Source organism: Lissotriton vulgaris, chromosome 11 (assembly GCF_964263255.1).
Source record: "Lissotriton vulgaris chromosome 11, aLisVul1.2, whole genome shotgun sequence".
Classification (NCBI taxonomy): Eukaryota; Metazoa; Chordata; class Amphibia; order Caudata; family Salamandridae; genus Lissotriton; species Lissotriton vulgaris.
In genome coordinates, this window is record NC_141699.1 from 1,087,297,069 (window position 1) to 1,087,315,914 (window position 18,846).

Genomic DNA, 18,846 nt, shown 5'->3' on the forward strand with positions numbered 1-18,846 from the left:
CAAACTGTCAAAATGGTTTCAATTTCATATGGAAAATGCTCACCTGTGTATCCTGATATCATGCTGCTCTTTCCCTGAAGACCATTCCCAGACACAGCTGAGACTAAGAATGTGTAGTAATTCCCAGGTATTAAATTTGTTATAGACACTTCTTCATTGAATTTTGTCACATTTGAGGCTGGGTTACCTAACACTTGTATCAAATAGAAGCTTCTGTTGCCAGTCGGTGGTAGCCAACTGAGAGAAACTGAATAGAGGGAAATACCGGTGACGTTCAGATCATTGGTGACGTTGGGTACTGAAAGTAAAATAAAGGAATGTGAGTCCCTATTACATACATTTCTTAAGCAATTATATTAAGTTTGATCTCCTAATAGAAATGTCACAGTAGGAATACTTGAGACTGACTGCAGCCTGCTCAGGATAGTGCTAATAGTCAATAGCATCCTTTACAGAGAGCATCAACCTCTGCAGATATTTTAGTGATGGTCTTTGCCAAAAATAACAACTGACCAAGAAGTGAAAGACAATTAATACTGGTAAAGGTCATCAGAATGTGGCCATTAAGGATGCTAAAGATATCCCTCTAATGTCAACGCTGTAAAGTTATCAAGCAATGAACAATCTCGCTTACTGCTTTATGTCTCGGTCAATCAACTTAGAATGCAAGTCATACAATACATACCCACATTGTTTACCAAACCCATAAACTAAAAGCTGTCATGCACTGCAAATTCTTCTCAAGTGAAGGAAAATATGTGGTCTGGATACAGAAACGCAGCATTCATTGTCCTATGTATAATAAGATATTATTTAAGCACTTGCAATTCAGAGCATTTTATACCCCTCAAATCAATCTTTCACATTGTGAAGTCCAATGTTCTGCAAACAGAGCACCAATAAACAGTGCATATATACACTATCATAGATGTCAGACTAGATTCAGATAATTCATAAAACCTAACTGAAATAAGGGAATAAAGTAAAACTAGTTAAAATAAAATGGATTCTATTTTGGTTCCTTATTCACTAATCTTACTTATAAGCACAAACGAAACATATTACCAATATGACATAATACTCCTTAGAGCATTCACCCACTTTCTTGCTTATTTTATTGCATGTTTGAAGACTTTGCATATTAGGGAATTGCGTAACAGTGCCCAGTGTATGTGCTCTGACTCCTAGAGCATGTAAACATGTGGCTAGTCCCTGATTCACCTATCTAACTCTCTTTAAAGGCCATATAATGAGGAATATCATTTATACTCACAGCACTGAAAGTTAAATGTCACCTGTAGATTGCAGCACTTTTTCTGCAATCCAGTAGTATGAAATGGAAAACTTGGCTTCAGGCTTGCCAAAGTTCAGTGTAAATCTGTGGCCCAACCTGTCGAAAAATTCCTTTTGGCAGAGGAAAAACTTCCTATTCATTATTAATGAGTCACACCTATCAAAACCTTGCAGCTTATATGGTAGGGTGCATGGTATTTAAAAATAGGACATGTAGAAATTTAATGTGACCATGTTCCTACACTGAAAAGCCCCTGAAAGCTATCTTCACTGTGAAACATTCTGACTGTCCTATGAGGTGCAGATAAACATATTATTTCTGTTAGCAAAGGTTTGGGAGTATCTAGAGAATATGTTCAAACACTATTTTCAATATATATTAATAACTCAATTCAATTGTAAAGTTAGATTTTTTATAAATATTTCAGAAAAGTATCCTTTAGAATATTAAATGTTCCCAGCCTGAGGTTTTTAGAAGCTAATTCCATTAGTATGACAGCAACTACCCTGAGATTGAGTGAACTTAATGAGGTTCAGAAACTGTTTGGCATATGGATGGGTTCAAAATGGAATGGCATGGTGAGCAAAAAAATGATGGAGTTAGGCCCAGATCTCTGTATTGGGGTGAATGTTTGACATTTTTCTGCATTCTGTCCATCAATTGGTCTTTTTTCATTTGTCACCCTGAGTGGGACGGGTATGTCCAGACGTGGGCCCCATGCTCTCAATGCCACTGGAGTCAAGCTATCATCCCTGATGAGGGGTGAAACCCCAAACCCGGTCCTCGGATGCTTGTTTCCAGTCCAGGGAGGACCTGGCCTGGCAGTTTGGGCTGGACTGTTCCCATTGGGCACAGGGTCAAGACTGATTTGTATATGGCTGGATTCAAACTGGAATGGCATGGTGAGCAAAAGAACTATAGATTTAGACCCGGCTTTCGGCACTGGGGTATGACATTGTTCTGCATTCTGTCCACCAATTGTTCTTTTTGCATTTGAAAGAAATGTTCAGCAGAAACTTGCGCCAAACCTTTCTGATTTAAATGTGACTTTCCCGGATTCAGCCTGCAGCCCTGCCCTAATGGAGAATGCTGTGCTCGACAAAAGGTAAAAGGGCCACATGTATGACCCTGTTTGTTTTATACTTGCACCACGCAATGTAGTGCAGGACCGGCACAAACTTTAGGTCATATTGTTAAAGCAACAAAATGCCGCTTTGCTTGGCTTTCAGTGGTTAAAAAATATGGAGTAACACAAAGCAGACCAAAGCACTGTGTGGCATTCCTTTGCCCTGGGTGGGCATTCCATGGGCATTGCTTGAGTGTTCCCACATAACTCCCATGGTTTTTGATGCATTCCCAGATTTACAAGACCGTGTAAACCTGGGAATGCACAAAAAGATACGAACTCCCAGGAGAGGCATTTTTTCCTCTTTCTATGTGTGCTTCAGGATGCAGCACACATAGAAAGAGGAAAACAGCCTCAAGGGATTACTTTTGTGCAGGAAGTTGCTCCCTCCTGCACAATACATTCCTGCCTACAATACAGGCTCCCACTCTAGCACCATGGTGTAAGGGTGCCTGCATTGGCAATAGGCTACTAAAACGGCACAACCGCAAGGAAAAAGGAAAGAAATGCGCCGTATTGGATAAATATGGCGCATTCTTGCCATTTTGGTGTGATGTAGGGCAATGCAGCAAGGTGGCTTGCTTTGCTTGCCTGCACAGCACAAATCATAAATATGCCCCCAAGTGTGAATGAAGAACTCTTGACAGGTGGAAGGGAAGAATGGTATCCGGTCAATGAGCGGACCTCTCTGGCTTTGCAAATTGAACTTTATTTTGCTCTAACATTTTCCTGCCAAAACTGATGGCTGTAGTGGGACCATGTCTAACGGCTACCTGGCTTCAAATGGACTTCCTCAGTTACAGTCTGCAACCTTGCCTAGAAAAAGGATTCCAACTTCCATTTCAGAGACAAAGTCTGAAGGTAAAAATCGTTGACTGGGATGAACCTGTTGGGTGTATTCGATCCGTGCTCTGTCGCAGTCAGCCTGAACTCATGCCTAGTATCGTGCACATGATAAAATTACCTTAAATTGTCTCTTTATTTGTTATGCGCTTCTCTCTTCAATATTTTACATTTCATGTCTCTGGTTCCCCATTTTGGATTTTTGTTGCTTTGGTGTCATTTAGTTTATTACACGTTCCTCTAATTTTCTTAATTTAATTTTCATGTTTATTGTGTTGTCATTTTAAGTTTTTACTTTTTGGGTACTTCTAAATGCTTTACACATTTTCAATAATTTTTCCGGACCTAACAGCTTTGTGACTTTATTAATTTTCATGGACTAACACTCACCCCAATTAGTAATTCACTTTCTTATACCCATACTTTATACAAATCCTTGGCATTAATTCGCCACTAGAAGTGAAAAAGCAGTTGATATGTGAGCAGGAGAAAAACTTTGGGCCCCATTATGATGGCGGGTGGATTGCCAAAGCTGGCCAGGCGGTAGCTATCTGCCTGCCATAAGTCCCTGGTTGTCCCCTACCATAATAGTATGGCGGGGGCACAGCGGCAGACGGAAAGATCGTCCGCCACATTTCCCCGTTCGGCATCTCGACCGGGCGGAAAAGGGACACAATATGGTGGTGGTGTCTGCAAGACACCTCCATCCGTATTATGATGTGGCATTATTCATGCCTTTCCATGGCGTAGACTCCGCAATTCAAAGGCATGCAGTACTTGCTATGGGGGCCCATTGAGGCCCCCAGGGGGGGGGCTGCACTTTGGGGTACCTATGGTACCCCCCAACATTGGCATGGGCAAGGTGGCAGGCACCCTGTGGTGCCTGTCATATTGTGCATGCCAATTCACAATACCCATTCACAGCATTGTGGCAGGCAGTGGTGTGAGCACCGCCCGCTACAATGTTGTGAATGCCAGTTGCACAGTGGTGGTGGCATCCTAATTGACGGTGCGTGACCGCTGCACCACTGGCGGCCGGTCCCGGCACCGCTAGGATGGTGGGCAGACAGGAGTCCACCTATCATCCTAATGGGGCCCTTTGTTACAATATAACTTTATGCAACGGTTCTAGCACATTGATCAATTGAACATAATTATTTTATAATGTTAAACATTGTTATATAAAGCTCTGAACATTGATATTGCACCTGAAATGACAAACTGTAAAATTATTTTCTTTTCATATGGAAAATGCTCACCTGTGTATTCTGATATCATGCTGCTCTTTCCCTGAAGACCATTTTCAGACACAGCTGAGACTAAAAACGTGTAGTAATTCCCAGGTATTAAATTTGAGATAGACTGATTTTCATAGAATGTTGTCACATTTGAGGCTGGGTTACCTAACACTTGAATGAAATAGAAGCTTTTGTTGCCAGTCGGTGGTAGCCAACTGAGGGAAACTGAATCAATGGTAATTTCAGTGACGTCCAGATTATTGGTGACATTGGGTACTGGAAGAAAAATAAAGGAATGTGAGTCCCTATTACATACATTTCTTAAGCAATTATATTAAGTTTGATCTTTTAATAGAAATGTCACAGTAGGAATACTCAAGACTGACTGTTGCCTGCTCAGGTTGGTACTAATAGTAAATAGCATCCTTAACTGAGAGAATCAACCTCTGTGGATAGCTTGCAATAAGTGATGGTCTTTGCCAAAGGTAAAGATAATTCATAAAATCAAGTGAAATAAGGGAATAAAGTGAAATTGTTTTAAAAAAAAAAATCAATTTTGGTTCCTTATTCTCTATTCTTAGTTATGAACGCAAATGAAACATATTCCCCTTCTGAACTAATGCCCCTTTTACAGTCTTCATCCCCCTTTTTTTGTTTATTTTATTGCTTGTTTGAAGACTCTTCACATAAGTGTGGGGTAGTGCCCAGTGTGTGTACTCCTACCTCTGGAACATATAAACACGTGGCTGGTCCCTGATTCACCTGTTTAACACTCTTTGTAGGCCATAGTATATGGAGTACAAGCTTTACTCAGAGAATGGAAAGTTAAATGTCACCTGTGGATTACAGAACTTCTTGTGCAATCCGGTAGTGTGAAATGGAAAACTTGGCTTCAGGCATGCCAAAGTCTAGTTTAAATCTGTGGCCCGACCTGTCAAAATAATCCTTTTGGTAGAAAAAACGTCCTTTTCATTATTGAAGATTCACACATATCTAGGCCTGCATGGTATTTAAAAATGGGACATATAGAAATTTATTATGACCATGTTCCTATACTGAAAAGCCCCTAAAAGCTATTTTCACTGTGAAACAATATGGCTGTCCTATGAGGTGCAGATTAAAATGTTAATTCTGTTGTCAAAGGTTTGGGAGAATCTAGAGAATATGTTCAACCACTATTTTCAATATATATTAAAAAGTCAATTCAATGGTAAAGTTTGATTTTTAATAAATATGTCTGCAAAGTATCTTTTAGAACATTACCTTTTCCTAGCATGATAGATTTAGAAGATAAATTCCATTATCCTGACAGCAACTACCCTGAGAGTGAGTGGCCATAATGAGGTTTAGGAACTGATTCGCATATGCCTGGGTTCAAACTGGATTGGCATTGTGTGTACAAAATCGTAGGGTTTAGGCCCAGGTCTCTGTACTGGGGTAAATGTATGACATTGTTCTGCATTCTGTCCATCAATTGTTCTTTTTGCATTTGTCACCATCAGTGAGACGGGTATGCCCAGACATGGGGTCTGTGCTCCCGATGCCACTGGAGTCAAGCTATCTTGGCTGATATGGCGTGAAACCCTGAAACCGGACCTAAGAAGCTTGTTTCCTCTCCAGAGATGACCTGCCCGGGCAGTTCGGGCTGGTCAAGACGGAAATGCATATGGATAAGTTCAAACTCGAATGGCATGGGGAGCAAAGATAACAATAGATTTAGGTCCAGATCTCTGTACTGGGGTGGATGTATGACATTGTTCTGCATTCTGTCCATCAATTGTTCTTTTTGCATTTGAAAGACATGTTTAGCAGAATCTTGCACCAATACTTTCTGATTTTAATAGGACTTTCCCAGATTCAGCCTGCAGCCCTGCCCTGATGGAGAATGCTGTGCTTCAAAAAAGAAAAAAGGGCCATATATATGACCCAGTTTGTGTCGTACTTGCACCACGCAATGTGGTGAAGGAGCTACACAAACTTTAAGTCACATTTTTAAAACCACGCAATGCCGCTTTGCTTGGCTTTGAGTGGTTAAAAAATATGGAGTAACACAACGCAGTCCAAAGCACTGTGTTGCATTCCTCTGCCCTGGGTGGGCATTCCATGGGCATTGCATGAGTGTTCCCACATAACCCTCATGGTTTTTGATGCATTCCCAAATTTACAATACCTTGTAAACCTGAGAATGCACCAAAAAGATACGCCTTCCCAGGAGAAGCAATTTTCCTCTTTCTATGTGTGCTTCAACATGCAGCACACATAGAAAGAGGAAAAAGTATTGCCTTTGTGTGTGAAGGTGCTCCTTCCTGCAAAAAATATTTCTGTCTAAAAAAAAGACAACCTAGCACCATGGTGCAAGGGTGCCTGTATTGGCACTTGGCTGCCAAAACGGCACCAGCGGAAGGGAAAAGGACAGAAATGCTCCGTATTGGATACATAGCGTGCATTCTTGCCCTTTTCCTGTGATGCAGCGTAATGCAGCAAGGTGGCTTGCTGTGCTTCCCTGCATAGCAAAAATCATAAATATGCCCCCAAGTGTGAATGAAGATATCTTGACAGACCGAAGGCCAGAAAAATATCCGGTCAACGAGCGGGCCTCTTTGTCTTTGCAAATTTAAGTATTTTGCGCTCTGAGATTTTCCTGCCAAAACTGATGGTTTTAGTGGGACCATGTCCAGAGGCTACCGGGCTTCGAATAAACTTCCTTAGTTACAGTCTGCAACCTTGCCCAGCTAGAGGATTTCAAATTCCATTTCAGAGACTGAGTCAGAGGGTAAAATAGTTGACTGGGATGAACCTGTTGGGTGTATCCGACCCGTGCTCTGTCACAATCAGCCTGAAATCATGCCTAGGTCTCTAGCAAATTTTTAAATTGCTTTAAATTGTCTCTATATTTGTTTCTGCACTCTTTTACATTTCATGTCTCTGGTACCCCATTTTGGATTTTTTTTCTTTTGGTGTCATTATTTATTACAGGTTCCTCTAATATTATATATTTAATTTTCATGTATTTTGTGTTGTGATTTTGACTTTTATTTTTTTGCTACTTCTAAATGCTTTACACATTTTCACTAACTTTGCCGGGACCTAACAGCTTAGTGACTTTATTAATTTTCATGGACTAACATTCACCCCAATTAGAAATTCACTTTCTTATCCCCATACTTTATACAAATCCTTTCCATTAATTTGCCACTAGAAGTGAAAAGGCAGTTGATATATGAGCAGGAGAAACATTTTGTTAGGGTATAGCTTTATGCAACGGTTATAGCACATTCATCAACTGAGCATTATTATTTTATCATTTTAAAAATTGTTATAAAAAGCTTCTGAGCATTAATATTACAGCTGAAATGGTAAACCATAAAAATTGTTTCAATTGCATATGGAAAATGCTCACCTGTGTATTCTGATATCATGCTGCTCTTTCCCTGAAGGCCATTTCCAGACACAGCTGAGACTAAGAACATGTAGTAATTCCCAGGTATTAAATTTGTGATATTCACATTTTCCTTGACTATTGCCATATTTGAGGCTGGGTTACCAAACACTTGTATGAAATAGGAGCTTTTGTTGCCAGTCGGTGGAAGCCAACTGAGGGAAACTGAATCGATGGTAAGATCGGTGACGTCCAGATTATTGGTGACATTGGGTACTGAAAGAAAATTAAAGGAATGTGAGTCACTAGAACATACATTTCTTAAGCAATTATATTAAGGTTGATCTCTTAATAGAAATGTCACAGTAGGAATACTCGAGACTGACTGCAGCCTGCTCAGGATGTCGCTAATAGTAACTGAGAGAATCAACCTCTGTGGATAGCTTGCAATAAGTGAGGGTCTTTGTCAAAGGTAATGATCATTCATAAAACCAAGTGAAATAAGGGAATAAAGTGAAATTGTTTCCAATGAAATGAATTCCATTTCGGTACTGGGGTAAATGTGTGACATTGTTCTGCATTCTGTCCATTAACCGGTCCTAGGATGCCTGTTTCCAGTCCAGGGAGGACCTGGCCTGGCAGTTCAGGCTGGACTGTTTCCATTGGGTGTAGGGTCAATACTGAAATGCATATGGATGGGTTCAAACTGGAATGGCATGCCGAGCAAAAAAATGATGGATTTGGGCCCGGTTCTTTGTACTGGGGTAGATGTATGACATTGTTTTGCATGCTGCCCATCATTTTTTTTTCCATTTGAAAAACATGTTCAGCAGACTTTAGTGTGCTAATCCTTTCTGATTTTAATGTGACTTTCCCAGATTCAGCCCGCAGCCCTGCCATGATGGAGCATGCTGTGCTTCAAAAAAGGGAAGCAGCCATATATAGGCCCATGTTTGTGCCGTCCTTGCCCCACGCAATGTGGTGAAGGAGCTACACAATCTTTAAGTCATATTTTTAAAACCACGCAATGCCCCTTTGCTTGGATTTGAGTGGCTCAAAAATATGGAGTAACACAACGCAGTCCAAAGCAATGTGTTGCATTTCTCTGCCCTGGGTAGGCATTCCATGGGTGTTGCATGAGTGTTCCCACATAACTCTCCTGGTTTTTGATGCATTCCCAGATTTATAAGTCCTTGTAAACCTGGGAATGCACCAAAAAGATAGGCCTTCCTAGGAGAGATGGTTTTTCCACTGTCGATGTGTGTTGCAATATGCAGCACACATAGAAAGTGGAAAAAGCCTCCCAGGATTGCTTTTGTGCAGGAGGTGTGCCCTTCTCCAAAAAAGCATTCCTGCTTACAACACAGGCATCCTTGTACCATGGTGCAAAGGTGCCTTCATTGGCGATAGCCGCCCAAAATGGAATCACCACAAGGAAAAAGGACAGTAATGCACAGTATTGGATAAATATAGTGCATTCTTGCCATTTCCCTGTGATGCAGGGCAGTGCAGCAAGGTGGCTTGCTATGGTACCCTGCACAGGAAAAATCATAAATATGCTCCCAAGTGTGAATGAAGAAATCTTGACAGGCTGAAGGCAAGAAAAGTTTTCGGCCAACGAGCAAACCTCCCTGGCTGCGCAAATTGAACTTATTTGGCTCTGAGCTTTTCCTGCCAAAACTGATGGCTTTAGTGGGACCATGTCCAGAGGCTACCTGGCTTCGAATCAACTTCCTCAGTTACAGTCTGCAACCTTGCACCGTTAGAGGATTTCAATTTCCATTTCAGAGACTAAGTCAGAATGTAAAAATCATTGACTGGGATGAATCTGTTTGGTGTATCCGACCTGTGCTCTGTCGCAGTCAGCCTGTAATCATGCCTAGGTCTCGAGCACATGCTCTATCACATTTCATGTCTCCGATACTCCATTTTGGATTTTTGTTTTTTTGGTGTCATTTAGTTTATTACATATTCCTCTAATTTTATAAATTCGATTTTTTTTTGTGTTGTGATTTTTACATCTTACTTTCTTGGTAATTCTAAATGCTTTACACATTTTCACTAACTGTGCTTAGTGACTTTATTCATTTTCGTGGACTAACATTCACCCCAATTAGTAATTCACTTTCTTATACCCATACTTTATACAAATCCTTTGCATTCATTAGCCACTAGAAGTGAAAAGGCAGTTGATTTATGAGCAGGAGAAAACTTTTGTTACGGGATAAATGTATACATTGGGTCTAGCACATTCATCTATTGAGCATTATCATTTTATGATTTTTAAAATTGTTATATAAAGCATCTGAACATTGATATTGCACCTGAATTGCCAAACTATACAAATTGTTTCAATTTAATTTGGAAAATACTCATGTGTATTCTGATATCCTGCTGCCCTTTTCCTGAAGACCATTTCCAGAGACAGCGGAGGCTAAGAACGTGTAGTAATTCCCTGGTATTAAAGTTGTGATAGACACATCTTCATAGACTGTTGTCACATTTGAGCCTGGATATCCTAACACTTGTATTAAGTACAAGCTTTTGTTACCAGTTGGTGGTAGCCAACTGAAGGAAACTGAATCGATGGTAACCGGTGAAATCCAGATTGTTGGTGACATTGGGCACTAACAGAAAAATAAAGGAACATGAGCCCCTATTACATACATTTCTTTGCTTATTATATTGTATGTTTGAAGATTTTGCACATTAGGGAAGTGTGGAAAAATTCCCAGTGAATGTACTCTGAACCCTAAAACATGTGAACATGTGGCTAGGCCCTGATTCACCTATATAACTCTCTTTGAAGTCCACGGTATATAGAGTAGAATCTATACTCACAGCATGGAAGGTTAAATGTAACATGTGGATCCAGTAGTGTGAAATGGAAAACGTGGCTTCAGGTCTGCCATAGTCTAGTTTAAATTTGTGGCCCGACCTGCCAAAATAATTCTTTTGGTAGGAGAAGAACGTCCTATTCATTATTAATGAGTCACACCTATCTAGGCCTTGCAGCCCTTAAGGTAGGGTGCATGGTTTTAAAAAATTGGACATGTAGAAATGTATTTCTACCATGTTCCTACACTGAAAAGCCCCTGAAAGCTATCTTCACTGTGAAACGTTCTGACTGTCCTATGAGGTGCAGATTAAAATATTAATTCTGTTAGCAAAGGTTTGGGAGAATAATATGTCAAACCACTATTTTCAATTTATATTACCAACTCAACTCAATGGTAAAGTTAGAGTTTTAATTAATATTTCCGAAAAGTATCTTTTAGAATATTACCTTTTCCCAGTCTGAGGTTTTTGGAAGCTACATTCCATTAGCCTGCCAGCAACAACCCTGAGAGTGAGTGACCTTAATGAGGTTTAGAAACTGATCCACAAGCAGGACAATGAATTAGGCTTGATAACAGGATGAAATATATAAAAAAGTTATGGATAGAAAACCGGAATTATTTTCAGTCACTGATAATTACTTGGGCTGCATCCTAGTCTGGACCATCTCTGTCCCTGGCAGCTCCGCAGTACCGCCTCCACGCCGCAGTGCTGAGCCCTCCTCCTGGTGAGGGTTTGGGCCTGCAGTCCAATTCCTTTCTCGTGCCTTGTAGCTGCTCCTGTCTCTCACTGCCTTGTGTCCCCTGCTCACACTTTCTCCATTTTAAATTCCTCTGCCTGTAATTTAATTTCCTCTGCCCCTCTTTTAATTTCCTCTGCCCTTATTTTTACTTAATTTCCTCTTTTCTATTTATTTTACTCTGCCAAATAGGTATCTTCTTTCCATTAGTCTTTAATTCTTCCTAATTTTATTCATCACCAGTTACCCACCGCTGCTGCCCCTGCAGCCCCTCCCCCTACACTGCCCCCACTCCTGCTTCCAGGCCTCTCCTTCCCGCCCCCTACCCTACATAATGGCGGCCGCTAGCACGTTCTACGCCCATCAGCGACCCAACTGTGGCCAGCGGCCCTGGAGAAATGACCCCCCACTGCTACACCGCCGCCACCCTCCTTGCACTCAACCCCTGGAGAAACAACAACTGCCAGTTTTGCCGACACTGCCGACTATCCTTCACCTTCAACAGCCCCCCCAAGACAGCTGAACCCACGCCGGATGCCCACACCACCAAAGACCTGATGTGCATCCTCCTCAAAGTGCCCTCACTACACAGACATGCCATGGAGATCTGGGACCGTCTCACCACCCTCCCGCCAGATGTCGCCTTCTTCACTGAAACATGGACCAACGCCACCTCTGCTCCAACATCACCACCACCATCCCCGACTGATACAAAATCCAAAGAGAGGACCTCCCAACCGTCCAGATGGAGGACTCACCATCGCCCGCAAGAGCTCTCTCCGACTTTCCAACTCCCGCACAAACTACCCACTTGCCAACACAGAACACCTCCACTTCCAGATTTAAACTTCCACCACAACCACACTATGAGGGAACCTCATCTACAGACCCCATGGGCCTCACGCCTCTTCCGCCACCACCATTGCCGACCTCGTCGCGCCCCACGCCATCGCCTCCCTGGACTACATTCTCATCTGACACCTGACTTTCCATCTCAAAAGCTGCAGCAACCCCAACCCCACCACCCTCCTTGACAACCTTGACAACCTCGGACTGAAGCAGCTCGTCGCCACCCCCACCCCTACCCACACAGCCAGATGCACAGTGGACCCCATCTTTGCAGGAGGGATTAACATCCACTTCAGCCGCACAACACAGCCCCTCTGCACATACCACCACTGCGTACACTTCACTTTCAACACCACCACCGCACCCACACCCACCCATGCCCACCACGAAGGAAATGGAGCAAGATCACAGAGGAACACCTCAACACCACCCTCCTCCCCGATCCCCCCCCGCCGCCATAACCAACACAACTCTGCAGCCAAAGAACTACACGGCTGGATTGCTGGCTGCATTGACAAGCTCGCACCCTTCCACCATCCCGTCACACTGCGATCCCTGAAGGCCACCTGGTTTACCAACAACCTCCAAGAAGCCAGGCACTCCTGCAGAAGCATCGAGAAACTCAGGTAGAACAGGAAAGCCACTGAAGACCGGAACAACTACAGGAATGCCATGAATGAAAACCACCAGTGCATAAAGATCCCCAAGCAGAACTTCATCAAAAATAAAATTCACACCAGTGCAAGTAACACCAAAGAACTCTTCAATGTCACGCAGTAGTTCACAAAACTCCCCAGGAAAGCCACGGATGTCTGCCCTCTCATGACCTCTGCAACAAGCTCAGCACCTACTTTCACCTGAAAATTAAGGCCCTCTGCAGCAACTTCAGTGAACAGACGCCGGACTTTACTTTCCTACCCACCAGTAACAACTAGCCGACCATCACCACTTGGAAACCTGACACCACGAAGACACCACCATGACCATGAAGAACACCCACTCAGGAACACCCATGGACCCCTGCCCAGTGCACGTCTACCTCAGAGCCGCCGCCGCTATAGTTGCCAAACTAGGTCGGACCATCAACGCCTCCCTTGAATCTGGCACCTTCCTCGCAACTGGAAGCAGGCAGAGGTGAAGCTCCTCCTCAAGGAACCCTCGTCTGACCCAACAGAACTGAAAAACTACCACCCCATCTCTCTCCTTCACTTTGCAGCCAAAGTCACCAAGAGATTTTTCAACGCCCAGCTGACCACTTTCATTGAAGAGAACGGCATCCTCAACTCCTCCCAGTCTGGATTTCTCAGCAACCACAGCACCAAGACCTCCCTCCTCGCCGCCACCGATGATATCTGCATGCTACTTGACCAGGGCCACACTGCGGCCCTCATCCTACTGGACTTCTCCACGGCCTTCGATACCGTCTCTCACCACATCCTCACGGCCAGACTTCACAATTCTGGTATACGGGAAACCACCCTTTCCTGCAGCCGCTCTTTTCTCTCCAGCAAAACCAAAAGGATCAGACTTCCTCCCTTCCTATCCAAACCTACAGAGATCAACTGTGGAGTACCTCAAGGATCCTCACTCAGCCCCACACTTTTCAACATCTACATGGCCCCCCTCACCGCCATCGTCAGACAGCTCGGGCTCAGTATAGTATTTTATGCTGAAGATACCCAGCTCATCCTCTCTCTCTCAAAGAACCCCAATGGCACCAGATTCAACTTTCAAAAAGGAATTAAAGATGTAGCAGCTTGGATGAGACACAGCTGCCTAGAACTGGTTGCCCCCTGCCCTCGGAAACCCACTTACCCCGCCAGACCATGCCTGGAACCTCAGCATCATTCTAGACTCCTCTCTCACCTTGGACCACCAGATCAAAGCTGTCACCTCCACCTGGTTTAACTCTCTCTGCATCCTCCACAAAACCTTCAAGTGGATCCCTCAACTGTAGAAAGACCATCACAAACACACTCATACCAGCAAATTGGACTACGGAAATGCGACCTACGCCAGAATCAACAAAACTCTGCCACACAAGCTCCAGAGCATCCAGAACACTGCAGCCAGTCTTGTCCTTGGAACCCCACGACACAAGCACATGACCCAGCACCTACGAGACCTCCACTGGCTCCCCATAGAGGAGATAGTAACCTTCAAGCTACTCACCCATGCCTACAAATCCCACCACAACATCAAACCCAAATACCTCAATGGAAGAGTCTCCTTCCACGTACCCAAAAGGAGCCTCAGCTCCATCAACTTTGCCCTGGCAGAGACCCCACACATCTACAGAACCAGAGCAAGTTGAAGAGCCTTCTCCTACCTTGCAGCAAAGACCTGGAACGAGCTCCAAGTCAGTGCCCGATGCTCCCACACTCAGAACACCTTCAGTAAAAGCCTCAAGACCTGGCTCTTTGACTGATCCAGAGCTGCACCATCCCAGCCCCTTGAGACCCCCATGAGTGAGTAGCACACTTTATAAGCCCCTGATTGATTGTTATTTTGCACACAATGCCTCCTTAGAATGGACCTCTCCATATGAAAGTCAGAATTCACCCAGATTCAATAGGCAACACAAAAACATGATGGGTGGAATCCTGAACATTGTCAAATATTCACCCCAGTCACAGATCTGTGTTTAATCGATCGTTATTCTGTGTGCCACGCCATTTACGTTTAGACCCAGCCATATGCAAATCAGCCTTGACACTGCCTCCCATGGGTACAGTCCAGTCTGAACTTCCTGGCCAGGTCCTCCCTGGACTGGAAAATAATCATCCTGGGACAGGATTCAGGGCATCACACCTCATCAGCTAGGCTAGCTGAAAAGCGGTGGTGAAGCGAGCACAGGACCCATGTCTGCGTATACCCTTCCCACTTAGGGCAAAAATGCAAAACAAAAAGATGAGGGCTGGAATGCTGAACATTGTCAAACATTCATTGCTTGCTGCGCCATTCCTTTGGACCCAGCCATATGTAAATCATTCTTGACCCTGCTCTCCATTGGAAGAGAATAGCCCAAACTCCCAGGCCAGGTCCTCTCTGGACTGGAAAACAAGCATCCTAGGACCTGTTTTGTGGTATGACCCCTCATTAGCCAGGCTAGATTGAAACCGGTGGCAAAGCGAGCACATGAACTATAACTGGGCATACCCTTCCCACCTATGTCAAAAATGCAACACAAAAAGATGATGTAAGGAATGCTGAAGATTGTCAAACATTCACCCCAGTCACAAATCTGGGTTTTGACTTGACTCCCTGTGAAGTGTCCACTCCTGGGCACCCCCATGGTGAAACCAGGCATCCCAGCGCTGTTGGGGCCGTTGTGGAGATTAAGCAAGCTATTGCCCAGAGTTGCAGCGTGGGACCCATGATTAGAATAGGCACTGAGGCGAGAATAGCAGGTCCGATGAAATTTTTAGCCCGAGACCCGCCGAGGCGGAAATCGAACCCTGGTCCCAGGCCAGAGCTCTGCATCAAGGTCTGCAGCTCTAACCATTGAGCCACACTTCTCCACTTTGACCTTGACCGTGCTCCCCATGGGAACAGTCCAGCCCAAACTGCTATGCAAGGTCCTCCCTGGACCTACAAACAAGCATCCTGGGGCCAGTTTCATGGCATCACCTCTCATCAGCCAGGCTAGCTTGAAACCGCTGGCTTAGAGTGCAGGGGACCCATGTCTGGGCATACTCTTCCCATTTAGGGCAAAAATGCAACACAAAAAGACGATGGACGGAATGCTGAACATTGTCAAACATTCATCCCCAGCCACAGATCTGGGTTTAATGCATCATTATTTTGCTCACCATGCCATTCCAGTTTGGGCCCTGCCATCTGCAAATCAGCCTTGAATGGATGCCCATGAGAACAGTCCAACCCGAACTGCCAGGCCAGGTCTAGAAGTCGGTCCCTTGCTCTCTTTGCCACTGGATTTAATGTAGGCTGGCTGATGAGGGGTGTTACCATGAAACTGGTCACAGAATGTTTCTTTTTGAACCAGTGAAGACCTGGTTTGTCAGTTCCGGCTGGACTGCTCCCACGAGGAACAGAGTCAAGACCAATTTGCATATGGCTGGATCTGAAATGAGTTGGTAAAGTGAGCTATGACGCGATAATGGATTTAGCCTCGATCTAAAAGTGACTGGAGGTGGGTGTATGAAAAGTTTCAGCTCTCCCTCAATCATCTTCTTGTGTTTGCTTAGTTCACCCTAGGTTGGCAGGGTAGGCCCAGACACTGGACCCTTGCTCACTTTGCCACAGGATTCAGGCTAGTATGACTGATGAGAGATGCTACCCTGAAACCATTCCCAGGATGCTTGTTTCCGGTCCAGGGAAGACCTTGTTCGGGCTGGACTGTTCCCAGGAGGAACAAATTCAAGACTGATTTGCATATGACTTGGTTTAAACTGGGGTGGCGAAGTGAGCTGAAGAACGATGATGTATTCAACCTAGATCTAATAGTGAATGCGGGTGAGTGTCTGAAAAGTTCCACCACTCCGTCCATCAACTCCTTGTGTTTGCTTTGTTCACCCTAAGTTGGCAGGGTATGCTTAGATGTGTGTCCCTTGATCTCTTGGCCACTGGATTCTAGCTAGCCTGGGTGATGAGGGGTGTTACCCTGAAACTGGTCCCAGGATGTTTGTTTTTGGTCCAGTGAAGACCTGGCTTGACAGTTCGGGCTGGACTGTTTCCATGAGGAACAGAGTCAATACTGATTTGCTCATGGCTGGGTCAGAACTGGGGTGGCGAAGTGAGCTAAAAAAAAAGATGGCTTCAACCTAGATCTGATAGTTTCAGTGCTCCATCCATCATCTCCTTGTGTTTTTCCTGATCCAAAATGAACAGTCCAGACTGAACTGCAGTGCCAGGTCCACCCTGAACCACAACAGATGCAACCCAAGATAGGTTTTACCCTGGTTGTGGCTTGTCAGTCAGATATAAGGAGGTTCCAGTGGCACAATGTGGACTAGACACACGTTTGAGTATATCTCCCTCACTAAGGACCCTATAGTCTGGCAGTTCTAGGACTGCTAGACTCACATTGAGCTGGCACTGGTGGTACATCCACTGCTGGACCAGCGGTCCGAGTGCCCCATTCGGAGTTGGGCAGTCGGACCGCCCTGGGACTGCCGCCCCTGCCAGGTAACCACAGTTCCCTGATGGTGGTGCGGCGGTCAGAGACCACAATATGCTTGGTGGAATTGCCATTGTCCCGCCAAGCGTATTAAACGTTTCCTCACCTCCACTGGTGACATGATGGTTCCCCTTCCATGTCAACCTTGGTGGAGAGGAAACAAAGGTGTCCTACAGGGACCCATGTGCCTCCTCCGCTTGTGCATGCACACAGAGAGGCAATACATGTTCCCCCCTGTGTGCATGCACAACCATTCCTGCATGGCATGGACATTTCAGTCCATGCTGTGGAAAAACCTTGTGATGTGTTCCCATTGCTGTGCCTTTTCCAAATTCAGCATAGCCTCTGAATGGGACACCTCCCTGGGAATGGCAAGACTACAAATAACTTGTAATCTGGCGAGTGGTGGTGAGTTTGGGAGGTGGGGGGCGCAGCAGTGGAGTTCTGCTCACCCTCGCACTGCCAAAGCTAGTAATCAGGCACTAAGTGTGTTGCACTCAATCAGACAAAAAGTGGTTTTATGGAAAGTATAAATTAACCTCAGTTTCTGGTAATTCCTCGTGCAGCATTCCAGTCCATTGTTATTTTTTCACACCATGCCACCTCACTATGGACATAGCCCTAAGGCAAGTCAGTCTTGACCTAACTCCAATAAAGTTACTGCAACCTGAAATGCCAGACCAGGCCCCTCTGAAATGGAACAAAAAAAAAGACACGTTTTTTCCTAATTTAGGTTCATCATTTGTATGCAGCTTGGGTTGTAGCAGCACAAGGAGCATAAGACCCACTCTGGGCATTCCCATTGAACTTAGGTTCTCAGCCTGAAATGATAGATGGAATGTTTGAATTAGTCTTAGTCACTGGTAATTACCCCAACCGCAACCCGGTCCACCGATATTTTGCACACCATGGCAACTCAGGTTGGCTTTTAGGAAAGAAGCTTCACCCAAAAGAAGAGCTCCAATAAGGGTGAAACTACTTTTCTGTTGCTTGTGTCCCGGTGAAGGGAGGATCTGGCAGTTCAGGATGGTCTAATCCTATTGGAGCAGGAACAAGAATGATTTGCATATGACTGGGTCCAAACTGAGGTGGCATGGTGTGCAAAATAACCATGGCCTGTGATTCATCCAGAATAATTATCAGTGACTAAGATTAATTCAATCATTCCATCCACCACTTTCTTGTATACTTCAAGGTGATGCCTTAAGTGCAACAGGAGTGCTCAGACGTGGATCCTGTACTAAGCGCAAGTCAAAATCAACTTCATTCACCCAAAGACCATAAAAGCAAACATAAAATAGAAAGACATAGGCTCAGTACTCACAGTGCCATTGGAACCAAGCTGCGCCCAACTGACGAGCTCCAATCAGGGTGAAAGTGGTCTGGGGTTGCTTGTGTTC

The 18,846-nt window shown here is 44.4% G+C and overlaps 1 protein-coding gene across 1 annotated transcript in view; it reads right to left on the reverse strand.

The window, feature by feature from the left end:
* LOC147684192 (receptor-type tyrosine-protein phosphatase eta-like) overlaps positions 1-18,846 on the reverse strand; it is a 134,252-nt gene that overhangs the window by 87,812 nt on the left and 27,594 nt on the right. The window contains exons 5-7 of the mRNA XM_086942605.1: positions 7,902-8,156; positions 4,523-4,777; positions 44-298 (exon numbers count right to left, since the gene is read on the reverse strand). Coding sequence (XP_086798731.1) covers positions 44-298; positions 4,523-4,777; positions 7,902-8,156 — 765 coding nt within the window. The remainder of the gene's footprint in view (positions 1-43; positions 299-4,522; positions 4,778-7,901; positions 8,157-18,846) is intronic.